Raw genomic sequence first — 26,783 nt, 5'->3', positions numbered from 1 at the left:
GAAAATTGTCATTTAAATTTGCTTTTAATTCATCACAGAAATAATGTTTTTTTCTATAAGCAATTGACATAAAGTTTTTCTTAATGTTTCTAATTTTAACTTTAGGAGGCATGGATTGTATCAGGCTTGGTGAGATGGTTATTGAGTATTCCAGTGATTTCAAGTTTTTTATTACCACAAAACTGAGAAATCCACATTATTTGCCTGAACTTTCTACAAAAGTTTCTTTACTCAATTTTATGATAACACCAGAGGGACTTGAAGACCAATTGCTAGGTATTGTTGTAGCAAAAGAGAGGTAGGTATCTCTGTTTGGCAAACGGCCACTTAAAATATTTTATGGCATAATTCCAAGGAAATGAGAGGTGAATTTGTTGTAAAGCAAAATGAATGTTACATGTTGTAAGAATGTTACATGTTGTAAGTGTTGCTCAGTAAAAGCTTAAAAATTTTTTTGGTTTTCTAAGTTGTCTTATACAAAGTTTACTAGGACTTCACTGAAATGCAAGTAGATTATGTGACGTTTACTGTGAGGTGTCAACAGATAATCAAAATAGCAGATGTAAAATCAATTTATTTTTTTTTATGGCAATTTTCTCCTGCAATATTCTTTTATTTTTGAATAATATTGACATAGTTTTCTATGTTTAAATCATTACTGTGTTTTTGCAAGTCGATTAAGCTGCCAGACATAGGTGCTGAATTATTAAGATTTAGTTTTAATTTCTTGTGAAATAAATACAGAGTACTTCTGAAACTTAATACAGGTCTTATCTGAACCTTCACAGAGACGTAAAGTAGTTTCTGGGTCATACAGAAATGTCTATGCAATTGGGCTAAATTATGTTTGCTAAAAAACTGCTTCCAGGAGTAAACTTACTCTGCATATCGCACTTTTTTTCAGATCCAGAGATATAATAAAGTAAAACTTGGATGTGCTGACATTTGAAAAGTGCTAAGATGTTAAAACTCAGCAATTCATTTCCAAATACTGAACTGAAGTTATGCAAAGAAATCTGTACTCTGTTATAAATATATGCTCAACAGTAGCAACCCACTTAAACTGATGGGAATACTCACAAATATTTATGGTGGGAACAGAGAGTTGTCTTCATGGGCTTCCTTTATAGTCAGTGGAAGATGAGAATTGACTATGTTTGCTATACGTGTTTTTCTTCATCAGACCAGAATTAGAAGAGGAAAGAAATATTCTCATCCTTCAGTCTGCAGCCAATAAAAAGAATCTAAAAGAAATTGAGAGGAAAATTTTAGAAACCTTACAGTCATCTGAAGGGAATATTCTGGAAGATGAGAGTGCTATTGAGATCTTGGATTCTGCTAAAATAACGGCCAATGAAATCACAAAAAAACAGCAGGTAAGGAATGATAATGTTTTTTCCTTAATAATATGTACAAATTAAATGTGAAATTTGCAGCTAGCAAAAGAACTGTGGATTAGATGCAAGGAAGAAATTCTGTGCTTGTGAAATATGAAGAAATAAGATTTGGACTATTCTAGAATCTCCACAGGTGGTTTATTCAGTCTCCAATTTACACATGTTCTGAAGAATATATATCTATCTAAAGGACTGAATAAAAAGTGGCAAATTCTGAAGTTAAGGTAACATGTTAAGCTAAAGGAAGGACCTAATTTTAAAAACAAAAAGAAAACTCAGACATTAATAATCTGGGTGACTAATATAGGTATTCAAGCCTAGATTCTTTTTTATATTTAATGAATAAAATACCATCTGAAGTAAATGAGACCCAAATAATAAAAGAATAAAGATGTTTTCAAAATTATTACAGACTTAACAGAAATCAAACTTTCTTTAAGCTGATGTTGTCCTTTTGTTAATACCTATTAAGGGTAATCTTAGAATATGTCTAACAGTTTAATTCTGAAAAACCTTTTTATATTCAAAGTATTATTTTGTATAAAGCTGATTTGTAGTAGAATAAATAGAGCTTAAATACATGAGCAGTCCGAAATTGCCCATATTTTTTAATATTGCAGAGATACAGATTGATACAGTTGCAGCTAAATGATGCATCAGAACTGTTGTGACATGTTTATCCTTTGTTTTGACTATTGCATCCTACAGTATAGATAAATAGATCAGGCACTGCTGCATTAAAGTGCTCATTTTCCTAGTGTAGGCATTACCTATTGTGATTGTGCATTTTGGAACATTAAAGTTGTCTCACTGTAGTGTTAGAAAGTGCTGTGTAGAAATATTTTAATGATGTTACTTGGTAGGAACATTTTTGTTCCAAAGAACGGGAAGATTGTCTTTGGGGAAAACAAACAAACAAACAAACTTGAAATTACTATTGATATGTAGGTTGCAGAGAAAACGGAGCTTAAAATAGCTGAATCTCGAGAAGGCTATCGACCAATTGCAAAGCATTCATCGGTGCTGTTCTTCAGTATTGCAGACCTGGCAAACATTGATCCCATGTACCAATACTCCCTTAGCTGGTTTGTTAATCTCTTCATCAACTCTATTCATGATAGGTAAATACAGTATTTATAGTATAAAATAAGATGTTTTCATTCTCTTCTTCTGAACAGTTCCCTCTGTTTTTAAACCATTTACCTCTCAGCCCTCTTTAAATGTAGGCTTTTGAAACAAAATATAATTTGTTAGTAAAATAAATATTCTTTTTAGTCACTGTTTGAGCAAGTCATGAACTGTAAGCATGAACTGCAGACTAATATTTAAGTATTTGTAAGAACCTTGCTTATAGAAAGGGTGTTCACTATGAACACTACAAGAGTGCTGCCACCTAACTCCAGCAAATCAGTTCATTATTTTGCTTGGAACTCTCAACAGAGCTGTGAAGCATTGAGTGTAATTGAATTTGGGGGGAAATGGGCTTCTATGTCTCTTGTGGAGCATGCAGGCTTAATATGATTCATCCACAACGTTAAATAGATTTAGATTCTTAACTGATTTGCTTAAGTTATTAAATCTGAAGTCTCACCTTATTTGTTTCTTCTTAGTAACAAATCCAAAATTTTGGAGAAGCGACTTCGATATCTAACTGATCACTTTACATACAATTTGTACTGCAATGTGTGTCGCTCACTGTTTGAAAAGGACAAGCTGCTCTTTTCCTTCTTACTCTGCTGCAATCTTCTCATGTAAGCTCATTTTTCTTAAGTTTTTAATAACAGAAACCAATGATTTTCTTACTGGGGAAAAAGTCAAGAATATTTGGGGTTTTAAATACTCATAATATGGACTAGTGAAAGATGTAGGTACATGTATCACTACTATAGCCTTTGGGCATGTTACAGAAAAAATGTTTGTGTTCATATTTAAACCAATGGCTTAGTCACTGATACATCTTTTAAAGAAAATACATCCGTTTAAAGAAAATGGATAGTAGTATCAAAAGCTATTGCTATTACTTAATAAGTTTATAAATAGAAGTCTGATGCTATTGTGCCATTCTAGCAACTTCTAGCTTTTTGTCTTTTTATTTTTTTTTTCCATTTTCCCTCATCTTCCTCTTATACCTGTTTGCATCCATCATGAGATCTCAGTTGTAGTCTTCTCTCTTCTACTGTCTTTTTATTTGTCTTCCTGTGCCTTTTTTTGGGGGGAGGGGAATTTTGTGCTAATACATTGTGAAATGAAAGATAAATTCAAAATTGTGTGATCATGACTATAATGCACATATCTATTTAATAACAGTGTGTACATACCTGTATATGGACCATTCTTCCTGGCCTAATTTTTTCCTTTATTGTATTCCCAGAATCTATTTTTTCTATCAAGCCTTTAAAAATTAAGAATAATAGCACTTTTTAAAAACAAATAAGTAGATATATACTTTTAAATCTTGAAATCATTACTGTAGGTGTTATCAGTCATTGTCTACCATACAATTTCTTGATTGTCTAGAATACTGTGGTCTGATCTCAGCTGTTACTGCAGTAGGAGTATTGCTAACTGTTTTTTGTTTGTTTGTTTTTGTTTTTTTCCCTGCCTGGAATATAGGGCTAAAAATGAAATTGAACGTCAAGAGTTTATGTTCTTACTAACTGGTGGTGTGGGTCTCAAGAATAAATACAAGAATCCAGATCCATCTTGGCTACCAGATAAGAGCTGGGATGAAATATGTCGTGCAAGTGAAATCCCAGCTTTGAAAGGACTGAGGTATAGTAAAATGATATGAATTATCCATAATTGTTTTTGAACAAATTACGCACAACATGCTGAAAAGAAATGTTCTAAAGTGGAGTTTTTCCTGAAATACAAGAAGCCAAAAATTCATGCCATCATCCCACACCTATGATTCTTTCAAGTACCACACAATGCTGGATAGAAGAGGAAGCAGAGCTTACTGTCAACGCAGAACCTTTCAGGTGAAGTCTTGTATTTCTGCAACAGCACGCTGGGGAAAGAGCTTCATTCAGCTGTTGGATTATTTTCTGATATAGATGTATTTTTGATAAATATCAAAATACACTCCAAGTATTTACAGTAACTGTAAGCACTTTTTCCTCTAGGAATCACGTGACTGAAAATATAGGTGAATGGCAAAAAATTTATGACAGCAAAGAGCCACAAAGCTTTCCGTTACCAGAACAATGGAATAATACATTAAACGAATTACAAAAGATGGTAATTCTTCGGTGCTTAAGGCCAGACAAGGTAAAATGATACATTATCATGTGTTTGTTGCAGGTCTTATACCATAGTTTGCAATAGTTATTAAAAAAAAAATAGTTGTTAAAAGAAAATATGATGAACAACAGATTATTAAGAACAGGTTATTAAGAAAATAAATGCTATTCTTATTTTTCAATTAAGCAGTGAAAACACCAGAAGCATCATCTGAGATATTCTGTTTGCATTTTTCAGAGGATATTCATCGTTCTAGTTTTCTTCAAGTGCTCATTCATGTTCAGTCTGTTCTTTGATGCACCCCATATACCCAAGAGCAGGACATGTTAACAAGAAGAAATGCACAGTGTTCAGTACAATGTGCTTTCATACTAAAGGTTAAATGGGAATAGAGAGATGAAATGTGCTGAACAGCCAAATAGAGCTTTTAACACATTCTTCCTTATTTCACTTATCAAATTGTATTGTGTGCTGTTTAGGAACAACCAATGTTAGGATTTAAAGTACATGTTGCAACTGCTTATTAGTGAACATTAGTGTAATTAATTCTAAGGGGGAAACATGCTGGTCCTTCACACTAGGTAAAGCCTCAATTAAAGTTTTAGTGTGATTCAGTGTTGCTCATATGAGTTATTTTACCTTTTATTTGCTAAAAACATTTTAATCACCTTTGGGGGAAAAGAAAAAAAAAAAAGAAATGAAAGGCAGGGGGTGACAACATGAGCTGAAACCTATGCTTCTGAAGCATTCAGCAAAACTAGTCTCACATCTGTGCAAACTAGAAAGGTCTCTCTCTAGGTGTTTTGCTGAGGAATTTAACTGAGTTAGGGTACAGTGTACTTTGAAGATGCTGTGAAATAATCATTTATGTTTGATTTAAGTTAATAGTCTGTATTTACTTCACCAGCTTGGTCCAGCTATAACAACGTTTGTAACAGATAAACTGGGGAAGAAATTTGTAGAGCCACCACCTTTTGATCTAACAAAAAGTTACTTAGATTCAAATTCTACAATCCCTCTAATATTTGTGCTATCTCCAGGAGCAGATCCCATGTCCAGTAAGTATATACACAAAGAGAAAATGAAAGCCAAGAATATTTTTTCAGATTCGAGACCTGCGCTTCCTCTTCAATACACAGTGGAGATTATTTTGCCCTTAGCACAAGTAGATTTGAGTGCATTATGTCAGACTGATACAATCATGTGCTCCCTAAAACGGACAACGTTATTTAATACTGAATAATTACAATCTACACTAAAGCTATACCTTCTTGTTGTATGTATATTTTTAAAAAATAGTAATTAACATTTTTTCATGACATAGCTTCTTTTTAATGAAGAAATGCTAAAATCATATGCTTTCTTTTCAAGGCCTTCTGAAATTTGCAAATGACAAAGAGATGGTCGGAAATAAGTTTCAGTCCATCTCATTAGGACAAGGACAAGGACCTATTGCTACAAAAATGATTCAAGAAGGAATGGAAGAAGGAACTTGGGTTTGTTTACAAAATTGTCATTTAGCTGTCTCCTGGATGCCAGTACTAGAGAAAATATGTGAAGAGTTTAGCAGTGAAAAATGTCATCCAGACTTCAGACTTTGGCTTACTAGTTACCCGTCCCCAAAGGTACGTGTATTGACAAACAGTATTTATTCATAGAAGGGAAAAGCTGGTGAAATTTTATCCCAATTTTTCATATACCTGAAGGAACTAATAATGTGGGACTTTTCTCAAATGCTTAGAGGCTGTTGAAGAGATAATTTAATCAAGAAAGGTCATTTAAAAATTAGTTCTAAAAATAACTATACCAATCTACCTTTTCAATACTTTGATATTGTGATGTGTGATATTTTGTATAGTAGTGAATGGAGCTGCATATTGCCAGCACGGGTAATTAAGGAGGTTTTTTTGTTGCCTGTGAGTTTTTCTTTCACATAAATTGAAAAATTTATTTTTGCAGCATACATTTTACCTGTAAGGTATTGAATACCAACAAAACTCTTTAAAATACAGGTTTGTAGTTCACAGCACAGTCTTAGCTTTCTTTGAGTTCTTTTTTAATCTGTTGATCTTTAAAATGTGATTTCTTACAGATAACAGTTAATATAGCAAACAAAACATAATAATGTATTGTTATAATAATATAATTTATATATTCCATACTTTCTGAGTCCAGTTTTGCTACTTTTTAATTTCTAGTTCCCAGTAACTATTCTGCAAAACGGAGTAAAGATGACAAATGAACCTCCTACTGGTCTCCGGTTAAACCTACTTCAGTCATTTCTTTCTGATCCTATTTCTGATCCTGCATTCTTCTCCGGATGCCCTGAAAAGGAGCTGGTAATTTTCTCATCTCTTTATCTTTTGACAGTTTGTTTGTTTGTGTGTGGTGGTGGTGTTTTTGTTGTTGGCTTTTTTTGTTTTGATCCACAGATACACTGATTTCTGTCCAGTTAGTATCATAAGCTGAAGTGATTATGAGTTTAGGTTTTAGAATGATTAAAATGATGACCTGAGAATTGCTATACTGGGTAATTTCATGTGGCAATCACTAGAATGTTTTCTTTGGCTTTATTAAATAACACAAATCTGAAATGTTACATGTACATATTACACAATTTGTATAAACTTTGAACATTCATTAGTACAGGATACCTGTCCAAGTTGTGTAACTGAGGGTCAGAACTCAGCTGTAATGCCATTCCAAACAGAAGCACATGCAAAGCCAAACTTCCTTTTGAAAGTACAAAATTAGGATAAATATAAGCATTATCACTGTTGAGATGATAAGCACTCAAATCCTTTTCTTGCTCTCAGGGACTAGTACTGCAGTGCCCATATCTCTTCCTGATAAATAAGGAACCACTTAGCTAATCATCACCTGTGAAGGAAGTGAAAAAACAGTGGGATTAGTCAGCAAAGAATATTGTAATCAATATATATATAGCTGTGAGTGGGTGCAACTAAGGATTTACATTTAACAGTACAACTATATTTTATATATTTGTCTACTGAGGCTTAAAATTAAATACCTGATATTTGAATTCTTACGAAGTCAGCACCCCTTTACACGGAAAAAGAGAAAAATCTTGTATAAAACTGTAATGTTTTCATTGGTCACATGGACGGTGGGTTTGAATGTCCTCTCTGCAAGTCTGCAGATGACACCTACCTGGGTGGTGCTGATGACACTTCAGAGGGAAGGGATGCCATCCAGAGGGACCTTGACAGGCTTGAGAGATGGACACAAGCAAAGCTCATGCAGTTCAACAAAGCCAAGTGCAAGGTGCTGCACCAGGGTCAGCAATCCCCAGCATCACCAGACTTGGTGATGAATAGATTGAGAGCAGCCTTGTAGGGAAAGACATGGGGTTCTGATGGTTGAGAAGCTCAATATAAGCCGGCAATGTGTACTGTCAGCCCAGAAAGTCATGTCCTGGGTTGCGTCAAAAGAAGCATGGCAAGCAGGTGAAGGGAGGTGATTTTCCTCTACTTTGCCCCCTCACGAGACACCGCCTGGAGTACTGCATCCAGGTCTGGGGCCCCCAGCACAAGAGAGACATGGACCTATTAGAGTAGGTCCAGAGGAGAGACACAAAAATGATCCAGAGAGCTGGGACAGTCCTCCTATGAAGAGAGGCTGAGAGAGTTGGGAGTTGTTTAGCCTAAAGAAGCTTTGTGGAGACCTTCAGTACGTAATGGGGGATTACAGGGAAGATGGGGATACTCTTTATCAGGGTGTGCAGTGACAGGACAAGGGGAAATGGTTTTAAAATAAAAGTGAGTAGATTTAGCTTAGATATAAGGAATAAAATATTTACTATGAGGAGGGTCAGTGCAACAGGTTGCCCAGAGAGGCTCTGGATGCCCCCTCCCTGGAGGTGTTCAAGGCTGGATGGAATTTGGAGCAACCGGTCTAGTGAAATGCATCCCTGCCCATCGTGGGGTATTAGAACTAGAGCATATTTAAAGGTTCCTTCCAACTCAAACCATTCTGTGATTTTTATGATAATGGCACACCTAAGTGTGCTTGCATACATGGCAAATGTATCCATATATTATTCCCAAGTCAAATAATCACAATGTACTTCATAGTTGCCTGTAGTTGTACACTAGACAGAGTAGTAATTAAATGGTGTGTTCTTGGTATAAATTGCTGTATAGAATGAACATATAAGTCATTTTATGATACTTTTTTGTTTTGTTTTGTTTTTCTTGAAGGTATGGGAGAAACTGCTCTTTGGAGTCTGTTTTTTCCACGCTCTGGTTCAGGAGAGAAGAAAATTTGGGCCTCTTGGTTGGAATATACCCTATGGGTTTAATGAATCAGACTTGCGGATTAGTATCAGACAGCTGCAGGTAAAATCATCTATCACTGCTTTTATTTAATCTCTGATTTTATGAACCATAGGGAAGAGCCTGATAGTCAGAAAGGAGCATCCACTTCAGTTATATCAAATGTTCACAGAATTTTAATCAGACTTCCATGAACTCACTTCAGCCACAAAGGCAAGGAACATCAATCATATTATAAATATTTTCAGAATGACAAATGAAATAAAATTGTTCTGCATGAGGTTTTGGTTCATACAGACTTATGGCATATAATGAGTGTATATATAATAAATTTTAAATTGTCATATGTAAGAGCTCATTGTCCTTCCATGCTAGAAACAGTCACCTATTATGGTGGCTTTTGTGGTTAGCAAAAGGAATTTTGTTTTTATGTATATAATGTTAAATAAACAGAGGTCCAAACTGTTCTTGTCCCCTAAAACAAAGTACTCTACGCTACTTGACCTTGAGTCTTCTGCAGGCACTTTAATAGATCAAAATCAGGAGAGCTAAAACTGATTTACAGAAGTTGTTGAAGTTATCAAGCAGTTAATGAAAGAGATCAGAAGGTTCTGAAGGTTGGAAGAAAAATTCTGTGAAACACACATTTCTTTATGCACAAGAAAGAGAAGTGTCCTTCTAGAAAGTTTAAGTTGAAAAAACTATCCATTTGTAAGTAATTCAAGAATGACTTGAATGACTTATTAATTTTGATGTTCATGAGAGGCTTTTACTACTAACTCCTGTTAATTTTAAACAGTAATTTTACCTGGGAGGAGAGTTGGGGAAGGGAGGGGATCAGAACTTTGGAAATTCTAACACTTAAGTGGGGAGAAAACTCTGTAAGTGGCAGTTTTGCATGCACTACAGCTTCCAGGCCCTCACTTTGTAGGTCAGACTGTTGCTCTGCAGATATTTCAAGTCTCTCTTGTGTTTCAGTTATTCATAAATGAATATAGCCATGTTCCATTTGAAGCTGTATCTTACCTAACTGGTGAGTGCAATTATGGAGGTCGTGTGACAGATGACTGGGACAGACGCTTACTGCTGACGATGCTAGATGACTTTTATAATCCTGAAATAATTGAAAATCCTCGTTACACCTTTTCTCCCAGTGGAATCTATTATGCTCCACCAAAAGGCACATATGAGGACTACGTTCAATTTATTAAGGTAAAAAGTAGCAAAATGACCGTCATAATGAACATGGCTAAGAACACATCCCTTAAACGCTTCTCTGCATTAAAAAAAAATAGGTTTGCAGCACGTTTAACTGTGTGCTTGGCTTCTTGCCTAACATCCTTGTAAGATCCTTGCTATGGTCTAGTATGTGTTTCTGTGAGGGAGGGTGACTCAATAAGGTAGATAGAAGGATGTAGCACAGATAATCAAGAATTCCTTAGAAATGGCTTTCTGTGTGTGAGTTGATGGCTCTATCACCAGTAATATGGTCTGTCAATACCCATCATTAAGGTCCTTATCCACTTTCTGTTGAAGTCAGTAGTAGTTTTTCACTCAGCTTCTTAAACAAATGTTGGATTTAATTCTCAGTCTGTTGCTTTATCTCATGCAAATATTTACTGTATTTTGTCCTAGAATCTTCCCTTTAGTCAGGAACCAGAGGTATTTGGTTTGCATGAAAATGTGGATATTTCAAAAGATCTTCAGCAAATTAAGATCCTCTTTGAATCTCTGCTTTTAACACAAGGAGGAGACATTCAGGGAACTTCTTCTGGAGGTGGTGACAGCACTCTTTATGAAATTGCAGATGATATTCTCAGCAAGGTATTGTAGTGTACCAATGACTCCAATTTATCTTTTTACAAAGCAGAAATTCTTTAGACAGAATCTTCACTGTAAAATTGACTTCATATTGGAGGAAAAATCTATTGGAAAGAATTAAGTGCAATAATATGAAAGTAAGAAATTGTGTGTCTATATTTCTTTTGAAACTATTTTTACAACATAGACAGGAGATAGGACAGAGAAAACAGCAAATGAAGTTTGAAAGAATACTTGTTTTCTTTTTCACAAGTTTAAAAAAAAGAAAATGGAAATGTATTTATAATTTTTCATGGTAAGGAAAAATCTTGGTGGTTTTTAAAAGATAAATATAACTTAATTGCTTTTATTTGGATTATGCTACTATAGTATTGATTAGATACTCATGAGCAAGTTTAACAGTTTCATATCTGCGTGCTTTTAATATAACTCCAATTTATAATGATATGTGGAATGATTTCTAAACATGTTGACATTTACAGCTTCCAAACGATTTTGACATTGAAAGTTGCCTAGCTAAATATCCTGTGAGATACGAAGAAAGTATGAACACTGTGTTGGTGCAAGAAATGGAAAGATTTAACAAGTAAGAGGGTTTTATTTTATTAAATGTAACCCAAACCACTCCATTATCAGAGAATGTTTTTCAGCCACTCATATACCGTAAACACTGGAAATTCAGAATGTGGGATAGATTTTGGGAAAAATGATCTGGTGGTAAAATGAACTGAAAAAGAAAAAGTGCATGATAGAAGAAGAGAGTCTGAGTCTAAGGAGGCATTTTAAAAGAATATGAACAATATTCTCATTTATTTATTAACTACTTTTTCAATGTATTTCATTATATTTTACTTTCTTCCTTCACATTTTCTGGCCTGCAGAGCAAAGAGCTAAGAAACTGTAATGTGCACGCAGTTAATAGTTTATTTCCTTGGTAGCTGGAAGTATGTCTGCTTATTTCTATATCATCTCATATGCTTTTGTTTTTAAATTCTTACTTGTTTTCCCCTTTCCCGATGCCTTTCTTGCTATAATTCTCTTTAACATATTTTTTCTTGAGATTATGTAACTCTATCCATTTTTATTTTTCTCTTTGGGTCCTTAGTCTCTTTGTAGTTTTCTTTTCCTGGTTTTCTTTTTTATCTCTACCTGCTCCTCCATTCTTTCTCCCTTGTTTTTCTCTGCTCTCCTTTTTCTTTATTTCTCTATTTACCCCTTCTACTTCAGTTTCTTCCAAAATTGTAATAATACTCTGTGGCCGTAATTCTCCATGGTTTCAGACCTTACCCTCCTCTTATTTTTTAATCTAAAACTTTTTCCTTCAACTAGTATACAGCATATACACATTTGGATTTCCAAATTTATCGTTTTACCATACAGTATAGATTATATTAGAGATTAAAAAAGAATATATTCAACTCTTTGTAGTCTTAAATAACTCTGTAACATTAAAGATGTGTCTTTAAAGAAACAGTTACAGTTAGTTATACACCAGTTACACAAATTCCATAGATCATACTATAGTCCTTTTTGTTTTCAGTGCATATGTAGCATCTTACAAATCATAAAGAACTTAAAATAATTCTGTCTTATTTTTTAATTCTAGTTTAATCCGAACTATTCGCATAACGCTAATTAACCTGAAGAAAGCCATTAAAGGACTGGTTGTTATGGATGCAGAATTGGAGGCTCTGTGTGGCAGTCTACTTATTGGAAAAGTTCCTGAGAATTGGGCTAAGCATTCGTATCCTAGTCTAAAACCATTAGGGAGCTATATTCTAGATTTTCTGGAAAGGCTGAAATTTTTACAGGTAATGTACAAGAGGCAGTGCTACTAATTATTTAATCTACTTTTTTCATATAACTTGCCCTTTATGTTAAAGGAATATTGGGAAACAAGTGATAGAGTTTGCCAGATTTTCTAAATCCAATTATGTAGAAAGTGATCAAAGAACATAGGATTTGTCTCTTTCTGATTATTGAATGTATCATTTTCCTCTTTCCAGGACTGGTATGAATTAGGGAAGCCCACAGTTTTTTGGCTGTCAGGATTCTATTTTACTCAAGCGTTTTTAACTGGAGCTATGCAAAACTATGCTAGGAAACACAGAATCCCTATTGACCTTCTGGGATATGAATTTCAGGTACAGATGAATTATTAAATTAAATTAAGTGTGTATTTTATTAATCTGGGTCCTGATGTTACAGTGAGATACACTAAGTAAATCCTGACTGAAATGTTCATTTTCCAATTGTCATGCTGCAATTGAAGACATACATTTAATTCTGTGATAAGGTAGGCACGTTTCTGTAAAAGAAATTTTGAAAGTAGTTCTCTCATTGGACCTGGGCATCCACTCAGAGAAAAAAAACAGCCTACACAGTGCGTATTTGTCTGTGTGATTAAAGTCTTATTTTATAACCTACAGTAAGGTTAACCACATAACAAATTAACAGAAAGGCTAACAAACCACAGAAAGCTTTTGTCCTTATGGTTTTGTATAAAAGCAGTACCCCAAAGAAGGTACTACATTATTCTGATTTTGGATTGATTTTCTGAACATTGGCAATAGGTATAATACCTGAAAAAGCAAACACCTAGGAAAGTTTATTAACACAGATCACTTATTTCTTGTAGGTTATTCCTCAGGACACTGCTGATACTGCACCAGCAGATGGTGTTTATATACACGGATTATTTTTAGATGGCGCTCGCTGGGACAGGACAAAGTCAGTAAAAATTATTTTAATACAGTTTTAGAAAGCTTTTTTAAGTGCTCAAACAAGATTTAAATATTTCAAGAGTTCCTTTTCATACTATTACAATAAAACACTTGAAAATATATTCATTCTTCCCATGGTCTCAAGATGAGAAAATAAAACAGTGACTCTTAAATATTATTGTGCTGGAAATGTTGGGATGTGCTAATCTGCATTAAAATACACTCCTTCAAAAAATTATCTGGCAGCATGAGTAGCAGAAAGATTTCAAGCAGATACTCCAATTTTTTTTTTTAAAATAACCAATAATTGGTATCTAGCCTGAGTCATCTTAAGACTAAGACTGTTGTGACTGTAGGACTTACTTTGCTTTTCTTACAAATTCTTCAAATAAACGTTATATTGCTAGATAGAAGTATTTTATATTTAAAAATACTTTTTCATGCATGGAAGATGGAAAACAAACATCAAAAAAGAGCACTGAGATTTTATTTTTTCTGTCAGCCTTGGCTTGGTTTAATACCAAGCCACAAATAATGACTTTGTTGCTTTCTCTCACCAGGGGAATGTTAGCTGAGCAGTATCCCAAATTGCTCTTTGATATAATGCCAATCATCTGGATAAAGCCAAGTGAGTATAATTACCTTGAAGTATGTGCTATTTGACAAGATATTTGAACAATGAATTCCTTTTTTACACAAGACCAATGATCATACCCTCACCAAAGCACCCAAATGTGCACTTGACCTTTGACTTTTACATAAAAGATTGAATGAGTCAAATTGGCAACCACAGTCTCATTTCATCTGAGCTGTAGGCCTGTCCCCCTCTTCACAGGTGTTTGTAATTATTAATTTGACCAATGGATTATTTAGATTAACCTGATCTGTTTCTCAACCAAAAGATAATTTTGGTAGGAAAAGCACATGGTGTTTGAATTCCTGGCTTACTCAAGTTGAGGAGAATTTTGAATTGACCTACAGAGATTTATTGTTTTACCTCACGTGATTTAGCAAGGTTTGCTCAGATTATTTTTATCTGCTCCTAGTTTTCTGTGATACTAGTGAAATATTTTCTATGACTCTTTTCTTTGATTAAGAACAGTAAATAGCTGATTTTCATTTATTCACTTAAGCAAGACTTTATATTGCAGTTGTTGCAACTTAGATATAATTAGCTAATATGCAGTCACACCAGGTTTCTACTTTTTCTGTCTATGCCTTCTTTTGGCATTGGGTGAATCTGTTCTCAGGCTTGCTTAATTTTAAACATTGTGCAAGTTGCATGTGAACCGTCTAGTTCTAAGAGGATTGTTGAATCTCCAGTGATTTGAATTGCAGTTAGGCTCTGTGGCTGCTGGACCATAATTCTTAGGGAGATTCTAAAAGCTTGTGTCTAAATGTTAATCCTAACATGAAAGCAGAATGCAAAATGCTTTAATTATGCAACTATTCAGATTTGAATGTGTTTTTGAATTATTACAAATTTTGTAGAATTGCAGAAAAGCATAAATTCCGTAAAAACAGATATTGTGTTGCTCACAAAGCAATATTGCTATTTTTAATTTAGCTTTAAGAATGTTACTATAAGTATGTGATATTTAGATTAGTACTTAATGTGGAGGTTATATTCCTTCTTTTTTTTTTTTTTTTTTTTTTTTAAAGCTGCAAAATCGGATATAAAGAAATCTAATGCATATGTCTGCCCTCTCTACAAGACAAGTGAGCGTAAAGGAGTCTTATCTACTACTGGACACTCCACTAACTTTGTCATTGCTCTGACGCTTAACACAGATAAACCAGTCCAACACTGGATCAAGCGAGGTGTTGCATTGCTCTGCCAACTGGATGACTAACTTTGACCAGTTCAGATACAAATGTCAAAAGATACCTTTCTTTTGTTTGCTTACAGAAGGGGAGCATGCTGTATAACAGAAACTTAGAGACTTTTTTTTTAATCTTAAAAGAGGGCATGTGTTTTCTAATCCTCAGTATTTTGCCTTAAATAAGTATGTGTTATTATTAGCACCTTTACAATCTGTAAAAGGTATGGTTAGGCTTTTAGCCTTTGGAAACATTATTAATGTGTAAACGTACATTTTATGCATTACTAAAATATCACTAAATATATCTTAACCAAAAACAAAGTGTGTGCACTTTCTGTGAGAAATAGTACAATTAATAAACTTGAAGCATTAGGAGTGTTGAATTGTGTGAGCGGAAACCCAATACACAGTAAGTTTGGGGATTTCAGTCTGTAATAGGCACTACCAAGTCTCTTCCTTGCTCAGCAAATTCATCTTTCAGGACTTAATTTGGATTTATTTATTTATTTATTTATTTTTACTTTTCCAAACAGTTTCTGTTAAGCAGAAATGATCAAATCCTCCCTTATGACTGCCTGCCATAAAACGTTATTTCTGCTGCTTTGTTGCTCCAGAGAGGCAGTCCAGTTTTAATTCCTTCAATGATTCTGTACTTTGGTTTTCTTAAAAAAAATTAAAATAAATAAAAGATAATTAGTAAAGCATTCTACCTTAGTTCTTTAGCAGAGGAGAGCTATTTCCACCTTGCATTCAGACACAGCTATCATTATTTCTTTGCAAGGATCCCTCCACAAAATAGAGTGAGTGAATTAAGCACAGAAAAGTCTCACTCCAGCCTACCGTCACTGTTATAAATAGACAACTTTGTTTTTCATTTCATTGCTTACTCTGTGTTACATGTAGAAGAGGTTTGGGATGTTTCTTTCTAAAAAAAACTCCTTTTCCTTGTACAGACTCTATATTATCTCTTGTTTGCTTTTCTGTTTCTATTAATATTTATATGTAAATTGTGAATAGGCAATCAGAAGTGCATAGTAATTTTATTAGGGTCATCTCTTTATTTTATTTAATAGTTTATACTTACTTTTATTGCTTGTATTATTTTCTTCATGTGTCATCTTACCCATTTTTAAACAAGCTCCTGCCAGTATCTGTAGTGAACCTTTGTGAAGTACTAATGATTTTTTTCTCTCTGTAAGGTAGTACTTACTACTTGCAGTTCTCAGCTTCTCATTCCGAAAACTTAAACAAGAGTATTTTGTAAATAAACAGAACTTCAAATTTCTTCTTTTGCTGACACCATTTGTCAGGTCAGGTTATGAAATGTAACTAACCTGTATGAAAGAAACGTGGAGAAAGTCCCAGAGTATCTTATGATAGGTTATTTATAGTGAGCTATTAACAGACACAAACTCCACTGAGATCAGTTTCTATCCTGCAAATATTGCTTTCAACTTACTAATCACTTCTTCAAAGTGTGAAGTCTTCCACAAGGTGAGGAAAAACTGCATTTTCTCAATTCCTAGGAAAATTAGTACTTTTTAAAAAAGTGTTTATGTTCACATTGTACTACTGTAGGTGTAATTGAATGCTAATAGATACTTGTATGCATGTTTTCTTACTAAATTTCTCTTCCTTGATACATATTCAATTACAGAGTAAGGCCTTGCAATCACACATTAGGTGGATCACATAACAAATGAAACGATGCAGGTTTGCTGTGAATTACTGCTGTTCAACTTTAAGACATTTCCAGAATTATTCCAAGTGTTGTATTGACATTTCTTCATTTTGCTGTGCTTATTCATTTTCTCATTTATTTATTTACCTTCAGTTTTATTTGCTCATTTTATTTTATTTTGCCCTGTATTTTTAGTGTTTTGTTTTGTTTTCAGGTCAACTCTCTTGAAAGACAGAAGTGCAAGTTTTGATGAGGTAAAATGGATGAAAGGTTAGAGTCTAACAGAACATCTTTGATTTTAATCTATAGTAACATAGCCAAATATACAAACGAATATTGCTACAGATTATGCATATAAAAAAGTATACATCTACACACATAATATTTAATGATATTTAACTGATTTGAGTGTAAAGATTTTCTAATATTTTTTTATTTGAACATTTAGACTTCTATAGTATAAATTGGATTTCTGTGCTACATTGTTTGTATTATAATCTTAAAAGATTCCTAAAAACATTCTTAATTGAATCCTCTCAATTTGGTAAACATTTTCATTTTCTTTTAACTGTGGTGATGTTCTTAAGCTATCTATTATTAACTCCATTGTGATTACACCAGTGGTTTTTTGATTTTTGCATATATTTGAATTTATATTGTTACAATATTTTTGTATGTATCCCTTACAACTGTTAGGCAAGTACAGGTATGCATTAACAAAGAATGCACACTTGTAGGTTTCTCTCTGCCAAATAGCTGCAGTTTATGTACATAAGGTGGTAAGTTTGCTCTTTTTTTCAGCCATGGAGTATGATGTTGTTTCAGTTGAAAGACTGAAGTACACAATGTTAGCACAAATTTGCAATATTTTTTCTGACTACAAGATATGGCTCTAATGATATCCTTGTTGAAACACGTTGACCAAAAGGTATTACTAACAAATCTCGTGTCTTTCAGCTACTTTTCACTACCAGGCCCTCTGTGAACAAAACAAAAAACATCCCAAATTTTATTGCAGATCTGCTTTCCTACTAAGGAAGCATCAGAGCATGATTGTGGTATTTGAGTTTCTGAAAGATTTAAGAGGGAAGGAGTATTTAAACTATCTGAAAATTGTATTTTACTTATTTTTATTCTTCCTAGTAGTAATGCCAGATGAAGTACCTGTTCTGTATGTGCAGTCTGTGGAATAGAGATAAAAGCTAGCACATGCTATTGGACTTAGAAGACCTTTATTCTGTTCTAGAGTAGAACAGCTCTCTTTGCAGTGTTCCAACCTAAATACCTGGGAGAAGACGGTAGCTTGAGGAGTTCTGATTCATTTATTTTAGGCAATGCTTTGTTTCTCTTGATTGTTTAAAAACAATTGCTGTTTCTATTACTCCAGACATAACCTGAAGACTTAACATCTGTGTCCAGTTAAAAAGCAGAGTTTTCCTACAAAAAGGTGATCCAAGTTGTGCTGATTGGCCATGTATAATGCTATATATATATCTGATGATAATTCTGATGATGAAATCCCTACTCAGCAAGCTATTCAGGAAAGCTTACAAGATATGCATAAAAATGAAACAAGTGCCAGTGCAACAGAGGATGAAAGGGATGAAAGGTAATGAGTTATTACTTCTGTTTTTTGTGTTTTATTGGCATTGTTATGTGCCTGGCCTTGTGTCATGGATACTGGAAACCACTTGTTCCGAGTTCTCCCTGGAAAAGTAAACGTGTTTCCTCAAAAATATGGAATGTATGAAGCTGTCAGGTGATGTTTCATCTAGTATCTTGATGAGTACAAGGCTTCACTAAAGTAGATTAGGATGTGATACAAAAAATAGGTTGGTGTGGTCTTTGGGTGCAAACCTAATATTTCTAGTTGCACAGGCAGACCAACAAAAATGCATTTAAATGTGTTAAAGTCTAACAAAATCTACGTAACTCAAAGAAATATAACGTGTTCTAGTCTTGAGTATGTTAAGTTAAGGTATAATTATATCCTGAACTTCTCATTAATTATAGCACTTTATTTTTATTGTGTTTATGCAGTTTCCAGTTTGTTGCCAGTAAAGAACGTGGAATGATAATTGCAGCAATTCGGACAGTTAAGTACAAATACACTGCACTAAGCCTATGCCCTAGGAATCACTTTGGTACTGCATTGTTGAGCAATGCCTACATTTTATGTGTTTGATCAGCTAATTTAAGTGCGGTTTTTCATGTAAACAACCCCTAGATTAAAAATTGCTTTCTAAAAATATTTTTTTTATTCTTGATACACAGGGATAAATAGCACTCAGTATATTAGTTGCATTAATTTTGTTTTATGATGAGTAATCAAATATGCGTCTGTCTCAAAATATCACAGGCCAAGAAGAGGTCCTGAAGAAGCTGGTGAGCCATAGTTCTGCTTTTGAGGAGGCAGATCAGCAAGGCTGGCTTCCTGTGCATGAAGCTGCATCACAGCTAAATATGAACATCCTTGAAATAACATTCAAAGGTATGGAGTCCTCCTGGTTTTCCACTAAAAAGTATTACAAAGCCAGGTCTGTTGAAGGATTCGGCTTCAGACGTGTTCTGCTTTTCTGTATTTCAGCCTCCTGTGCTGCTACGTGGGAACAGACCACACTAAAAGGGGAAACACCTCTCTTGGTGGCAGTAAGAAATTGTTTTGTAGAAAATGTCCGCTTTCTCCTGTTCAATGGCTGCAATCCCAATGTTAAGAATGAAGAGGGAGATTCTCCTTTAGTTGTAGGTGAATATCTTGTTTGGGGGGAAGAAATGAGGGAACTAAGTGAGATTATACTTACATGTTTTAGGTTGCAGTTTGCTTTCTTTGACTTGTGTAGCATCTAAAATATTTTGCTGTAAGGAGCAAGAAATGTTAATTTCAGTACTTAATGTGTTTGATTGTTTTTCTTAGAAGATCTAAGGCTTTAAATGAGCTTACAGAGCCTACATTCCAAGTTAGGAACTGTCTCTACAAGGTTTTTAGCATTATTTATTAATTATTGTCCTTATTGGTCTATTGGAGTGTGGGAAGCACAGAGCTAGGAGAGGCTAGAAGTATTTCCCCAATGTCTGAGCTAGTGCAAGGAGCTCCAGGTGACCTATTTTCTATCTCTCAGTCTACCCATTTAGAAAAGATGCAGAATATTCCTAGATACTTTAAAGTGCACTTTACTAAAGTGCATCATCTCCCAAGAAGGGGATGTATGAGATTTACCTAAAGCAGCCATGCAGGTTACAGATAATGGAATATCACGGGTTACAGTGTGCTGTCAATGCTGTTTCAGGTAGCTATGGCACACTATTCCGTCCTGCACAGCCAGGAAGATCAAAGAGAGGAAGGCGTTGCCTATTAATTCCATTTTCTGGAACCAATGCAAATCACTCTTAAAAGATCCTTGCTGTCTTGACAGCTGAGGCTTATTAAGATGAGAAGGTATATGGCAGAGTCATTGTAAACTTTTTTGCATTACGGTAACTGCCTGTGAAATTTAATTATAGCAGGCTGGCTTCTGACTGCAGTAAGCCCATATAAATGATCTCCATCTAGTGGCAGGAAACCTTGCATTCTATTACAAGAGCAAACACAACAGATGAGTAGAGAGAGGAAAAGAGATTACTGTAAAATTCTTCCTTTGTGTAGTTTTTTATCCTGGAAATGAAGAACAAACGTGGTGAAAAATTAAACCTTTCAGTGTAGCTTGGCATTTCTTGCAGTATAAATAGTGACATTGCTTCTTGTATAAATAGCAGTGTGGGAACTGTTTGAGCATTCCTGGGCTGCCACCTAACAGAAGCCATAGCCAACAGTGTGGGCTAATAGTCTGGCTAATGGCTTTTTTTTTTTTTTTTTTTTTTTTTTTAAATCTTACAGCAATTAAATACAATTCGTATGAGATTGCCACCTTGTTGATAAATTCTGGCGCAAAAGTAAATTTGCAGTGTGTCCACAAGAGGACTGCTTTGCATGAAGCAGCCAGACTAGGCAGAAAGGATCTGGTGAAGCTTCTGCTTCGTTCTGGAGCAGATCCTGACCCTCGCAGCGGATATGGGCTCACACCTCTTGCACTGGCTGCACAAGCTGGACACACAGAAATCATGGAACTCTTATTGCAAAAAGGTGAGACCTGATTATACAGGATGTTATGGGAAATGAAGGCTCAGGGCAGAGGAATCTTGACAGTGTCATAAATATCTGAGGGGAGGTTGTAAAAAAGACAAACCCAGCTTCTTCTCTGTGGTGCCCATTAAGAACAGGAGGCAATGGACAACTGAAACCTAGGAAATGCTTGGAAATCCTTAAAGCTAAGCACGGACCTGGACAATCTGCTGTAGTTGACGCTGCTTGAGCACAGGGTTGGACTGGACAGTCTCCAGAGGTCTTTTCCAACCTCAGCTGATCAGTGGACCTGTTTTAAAATGCAGTAGATTCATTTACTAACATAGGCTCACTGTTGTTCCAGTGAGTAGAAATTGTAAGCTACACGTTACATGAAATGTTTAAAGTCCAAATGGAACAAAGTGAATCCGCTTTCACTTACAGAAGTGAAAGGAAATAAAAGGTTTGTTATGTTATTGATTATACAGTCTGTGATGATAACAGAAAAAAATATACAATGTATATTTTGAGAGATTACTTTTCTACATCTAAAATAGTTATCATAGTTACACATATTTTATTGGTCTTTGCAAAGCTCTGTGATTGGATTATAACCAGTCATTGTAAGACATGCCTTTAGAGTTAACAGCAAAAGTAACTTTAATTACTAAAGCAAATAAAATGCTGTCTGTGCCCCAAGGTTTGTTGTGATTTAGTTAACGTCTAATAGAGACTACACTTTTTGTAATATTCAAGCCATCCATTAGTGTTTTAGTGCGTAGTTGTAATTTTTATTTAATATGCAATATTGTTTTCTCAGGTAGACAGCTAACCTGAGGGAAAGCCTGACAGACTTTTGTGGTGGAAATTTATATGTGATGCTCAGTAGCACTGGACTAGATTGTATGACCTGTTTTGATACTGGATTCTCTTACATTTCCTGTTATATCTGTTAGGTCTTTGTAAAGGAGAGCAGAAATTCATTGTGTGTAAGCCAAAAAACAATTATTTTTATGAATAAGAACTAAGCCTCTTGCTTGCCTAGTGCTCTCCTATCAAATCTTATTGTGTTATAGAGTTCAAAGTAATTTGGACCTTCCTGTTTCCAGATTACATAATCACTTTTAAAATCAAGGATTCAACATAGAAACTTAGGACATAATGGTTTTATGTGGTGAAGAATAGAATTCACAATATCTTGTCACTGGAGGAGAAGGGTTGGAGATCCTAATTACTGCTGAAAATTTACAATGAATACTGTGAAAATCCTCGATGCTTCTTTTCAGGTGCTGATGTTCTTTCACAGGCAATGGACTGTTCTTCTGTATTATTTGAAGCAGCAGGAGGAGGAAATCCCGATTCCCTGAGCCTTTTGCTAGAATATGGGGCTGATGCCAATGTACCAAAACACTCAGGTCATTTGCCAATCCACAGAGCTGCATATAGAGGACACTTTCTGTAAGTTAATATACTCAAAAACCAACTAAAAATGACATCAAAAATATCAGTTTTGGTAATTCTGCCATATTCGAAGCAGGTGGTGAATCTGTAGTTTTGTAGAAAAAAATTCTAGCCATATTACTCTCAACATTCACAGAAAGCTTTTATTTGAGATGGAACAACTATTCTTCTAGCAAGGACTGGGGCTGTCCATGAGTAATAGTATACAATTTTGTGAGAAGCTGGTGTAAAGTCATAGTATCCATTGCTGGCTAACTATTAAATTCTTAGCAACTAAAGTTAATGCAGAGGTACAGCATGCCATGGTACTGATTTCTTAATTAAGACATTGAATACAGTCGGGATAAATTTTGAAGCCCAGGAACACAAAGATTGAGGTAGGTGAACCAGTGTGCTTCAGATTCCAAGATTCTCTCTCTTTTTTTATCTTCTTCAGTGCCTTAAAGAGTTTAGTTCCAGTTACTAATTTTGATGCCATTAAAGAAAGTGGAATAAGTCCGATTCACTCAGCAGCAGCAGGAGCTCATCCTCAGTGCCTTGAGTTTCTTCTCAAATCTGGGTTTGATGCCAATTTTATGTTGGATCAAAGAATTCGCAAAGGCTATGATGACCGCCGGAAATCAGCGTTATACTTTGCTGTTTCAAATGGGGATATCTGTTCAGCACAGCTGCTGCTGAATGCTGGAGCCTTGCCAAACCAAGATCCCATCAACTGTCTGCAAATAGCCTTGAGAATGGGCAACTATGAGTTGATGAATCTACTGCTTCGGCATGGGGCTAATGTCAATTACTTCTGCAGAGTGAATACAACACATTTCCCATCAGCTCTACAGTATGCTCTGAAAGATGAAGTCATGTTGAGAATGCTGATGAACTATGGCTATGATGTGCACCGTTGCTTTGACTGCCCTCGAGGAAACACTTCCCATTCGCAGTACGTGACTGATGGATGGACTTCTACTGTTATCAAAGACACAATGGTAAGTGTATAACGTGGCTTCATATGTTGGTGTTTTACTGCCAGTATCCTTCATACAACTATGTGAAAACGTACTTAAGAATGTGATCTGTCTGAAAAGGAAATGTTGGAACAGTAAGGCAGTTTACACACAAAGGTTTTAAAATTAGATAGTTTACTGTCATGGATGTTGCCTCATGGCAACATCTATCATAAACAATGTTATAGAACTGTGAAAATACAGCTAATGATATGCTGTTGATAAGTACAGAATTTGCTCTCCAGGGCGGTATTGTCCATGCTGTGAAAGCAGGGACTTGCAGGCTGGCTGGCTGGGTTGTCTTGTATCACGTCACTAATAATGGAAGCCTGTTGTAGGAACCCCCTTAATCTGGCATGATAAACACTGAGCAAAAATTAACAAACCTGGATTGACCTAAACAGGTTCTTAGAGACACCCATCAGAGTTACTGTATTTTTTTGTAAAGTCAATTTGAATGTAATAAATCTTTATTTAACCTGAAGATCATAAAATCATAGAATACCCTGAGCTGAAAGGGACCCACAAGGGTCCATCGAATCCAGCTCCTGGGTCCCTAAAGCACCACCAAAAAATCAGGCCATGTGTCTGAGAGCATTGTCACTTCTTGAACTCTGGCAGGCTTGGGGCCATGCCCTGTGGATCTTGTTCCAGTGCCCAACCACCCTTTTCCTGCTATTCAACCTGAATCCATCCTCTGTTGCAATTAGACTCTTCCCTCAGGTCCTATCTCTGGTCACCAGAGAGAAGAGATCAGCGCCTGCCCCTCTGCTCCCGAGATAAAGGGGTGCATCATATACCAGGCTGGCAGATTTCCTCTTCAGCATGTAGGGACACAGGTCTCCTCCAGCACCAGCACTGTCCATAAGTTTAAATTCCCAACTGAGGGTTTGGCATTTCTCCTAGGGAATGGTAGCACTTCTGTTTAATCACTTAGTTATGAATTATGCAGCTGTTTAAATTCATTTTTGGATCTAGTACAGAATAAGTCTCTCAGATTTTCAGACTATACTAGTGAGGCTTAACACAAGCTGTGACAACCTCTAAAGCTCCTCTAACAGACTGAACACTTGCTCTTCCTAGCATTCTGCTTAAGTTAAACAATTGTTCTTGTCCTGCAAAGGGGGAAGTCATTTACAGGAATATTGAATGTTTTCTTATTAAACGTTTTTTTCCCCTCAGTTCTGTGAAGTGATAACCTTGTCGTGGCTGAAGCATCTTTCTGGGAAAGTGGTGAGAGTAATGTTAGATTATGTCGACCACGTTAACATCTGCTGGAAGCTAGAAGCAGTTCTCAAAGAACAGGAACTCTGGGCAGACATCAATTCAATTTTAAGTAAGTATCTGATATTTAGATGTGAAATGACACACAAGTTGTTCTGGGATTGGGACCTTTGTTGCTGGCATTATTTTTATTTATTCTTGACCCTTGTTAGGCCAAAAACTATGTTTTTGACAATAAGATATCTCTGCAACAAACTCAGTCTGTGTAGCATTTAAATTAAGTCTCTTTCAGAAGTCTGACAGACTGCACAGTTCATGTGGAGTACTGGGGAACTTCAATTACAAGGTAGACAACACAATCCTCTTCAAGTGGAGAAAAGCTCTTACCCCCATCTCAAAGTGATGGAATAACTAATAAATTACTGTCTTTAACTGAGCGACTGGAATTCCAGTCTAGATTAACTCTGTCTTTTTCATTTGTACACAGATTAAAAAGCAGTAAGTCAAAATTCTACTTTTAGTAGCTTCTTCAGGTTGGCAGAGAACATTGAGCAACTATTCAGCTATTTAGGGTTAAAGTACGTTTACCTGACTTAGACTACGTGTACTCCATTACCATACATTTAGCTAACTTGACAGAAACACAGCCTGTTGCTTTAGCTGACAATGCTTGTAAATATATCTGAGAGAGGCATGGGCTGAGGTAAAAAGGCTAGATCCTGACAGATCCAGTCATCATCACATTGATTTTATCCATCAGTTCACAGAAAGAACATATGGCAAAATCTGGAGCAAAGTTTTTGAAAGGTGTAGACAAATAACTGCACAGAAATGAATAAATAATTTACCAATCTCACCTTCTTATTTCTAGCAAATCCTCGCTCTCTAAAGCACCTTTGTCGTCTGAAGATACGGGAATGCATGGGTCGGTTGCGTCTCCGTTGTCCTGTCTTCATGACCTTCCTTCCACTGCCAAACTGCCTGAAAGACTACATACTATACAAGGAGTATGATCTTTATGGACAGAAAAACTTCCTAGGAATCTCCAACCTCAACTGCGCTTAATTATTAGCTCTATAATTTGGAGGGAATGTTGAAGTGGGTAAGACTACCTTATGCATCTCTTTTTTCTTTGTGGATTTTTATCTCATACGTATATTAAGGAATATGAAGTTTCAGCATTCCCTCCCTTACCCCTGAAGAAAATGGGGACAACCTCAAACTGTAAGTATTGGTGATGCCATTCTATATGAATACAGTGAAATATAAAATATCTGAAAGTTATGGCTATACTGCTTTAAGTGCTTAGTGTGAAAATTTAAACAACTGTTAAAATCACAGGTATGGCTGTAAACCTTTCATTATTGCTAGGCTAAAGGCTGTCATAACATGTAATGCTACCTCCAACTGCAAGGTTAAACTCAGGGTTTGGTTGAAGGCCATGAAGCTAACTAAAACCAGGAAAGGACATAATTGTTTTTAAATCTTGTACCTTCCATTGTCTTGCCACAAAGTAGAGGTTTTATTTATGAAGACCTACAGCAAAGTTCTAGAAAGCAGCATAAGTAGATTCCTTTTTTCTCACCCAGATCCCACTTCCTAAGCATTAAACTGGGATTAACAGCTACAGATGCCTGCTTATTACAGCAGCTAGTGTGAAACAGCAGTGTTTCATCAAGGCAACAGTACTTCTGAAACAGGTTAGTTCTGCATCTCGTGACTGGATTATAGAAGGGAAATATTTCTGAACTCCTAAACATTACTGACTGTTGGATAGTAAGCTGTCTTGATATAGTTTAAAAGCTAAAAAGATTAAGGAAATAAAAGACTATCAAATCCACCTTAGCTAATACAACACACTTACCAGTTCTGTGTGGCTAAGTTGCATATGACCGTTAACTTATCCTCTAGTTTAAACTTCAAGAAATATATTCCTGGCAATAGAGGGAGTGCTAGGTATTATCTGTAATGCAATAAAATGCATTTCCATAGTTTGCCCATGCTTCTTATGTGTTTTG

The 26,783-nt window shown here is 35.4% G+C and overlaps 2 protein-coding genes across 2 annotated transcripts in view; both read left to right on the top strand.

Moving 5' to 3' along the window:
- The window catches only part of DNAH12 (dynein axonemal heavy chain 12), a 65,572-nt gene extending 49,982 nt beyond the window's left edge, over positions 1–15,590 (top strand). Inside the window, exons 57-74 of the mRNA XM_032194341.1 lie at positions 106–298; positions 1,184–1,376; positions 2,346–2,518; positions 3,008–3,148; positions 4,011–4,169; positions 4,523–4,667; positions 5,548–5,698; positions 6,012–6,265; positions 6,839–6,979; positions 8,861–8,998; positions 9,914–10,147; positions 10,571–10,759; positions 11,239–11,342; positions 12,363–12,567; positions 12,763–12,900; positions 13,395–13,486; positions 14,040–14,107; positions 15,142–15,590. Coding sequence (XP_032050232.1) covers positions 106–298; positions 1,184–1,376; positions 2,346–2,518; positions 3,008–3,148; positions 4,011–4,169; positions 4,523–4,667; positions 5,548–5,698; positions 6,012–6,265; positions 6,839–6,979; positions 8,861–8,998; positions 9,914–10,147; positions 10,571–10,759; positions 11,239–11,342; positions 12,363–12,567; positions 12,763–12,900; positions 13,395–13,486; positions 14,040–14,107; positions 15,142–15,332 — 2,909 coding nt within the window. The 3' untranslated portion in view covers positions 15,333–15,590. The remainder of the gene's footprint in view (positions 1–105; positions 299–1,183; positions 1,377–2,345; positions 2,519–3,007; positions 3,149–4,010; positions 4,170–4,522; positions 4,668–5,547; positions 5,699–6,011; positions 6,266–6,838; positions 6,980–8,860; positions 8,999–9,913; positions 10,148–10,570; positions 10,760–11,238; positions 11,343–12,362; positions 12,568–12,762; positions 12,901–13,394; positions 13,487–14,039; positions 14,108–15,141) is intronic.
- A 2,865-nt stretch (positions 15,591–18,455) lies between these two features.
- On the top strand, positions 18,456–25,830 carry ASB14 (ankyrin repeat and SOCS box containing 14). The gene is made up of 9 exons (XM_032194251.1): positions 18,456–18,592; positions 19,024–19,074; positions 19,338–19,474; positions 19,571–19,729; positions 20,858–21,103; positions 22,369–22,540; positions 22,980–23,523; positions 24,724–24,877; positions 25,637–25,830. The coding sequence occupies exons 1-9, from the start codon at positions 18,456–18,458 to the stop codon at positions 25,828–25,830; spliced, it is 1,794 nt and encodes a 597-aa protein (XP_032050142.1).
- Positions 25,831–26,783: the final 953 nt, after the last annotated feature.

Source organism: Aythya fuligula, chromosome 10, assembly GCF_009819795.1.
Source record: "Aythya fuligula isolate bAytFul2 chromosome 10, bAytFul2.pri, whole genome shotgun sequence".
NCBI classification, from domain to species: Eukaryota; Metazoa; Chordata; class Aves; order Anseriformes; family Anatidae; genus Aythya; species Aythya fuligula.
The sequence above is the reverse complement of the archived record's forward strand: the minus strand, read 5'-3'. Positions and strand labels throughout refer to the sequence as shown.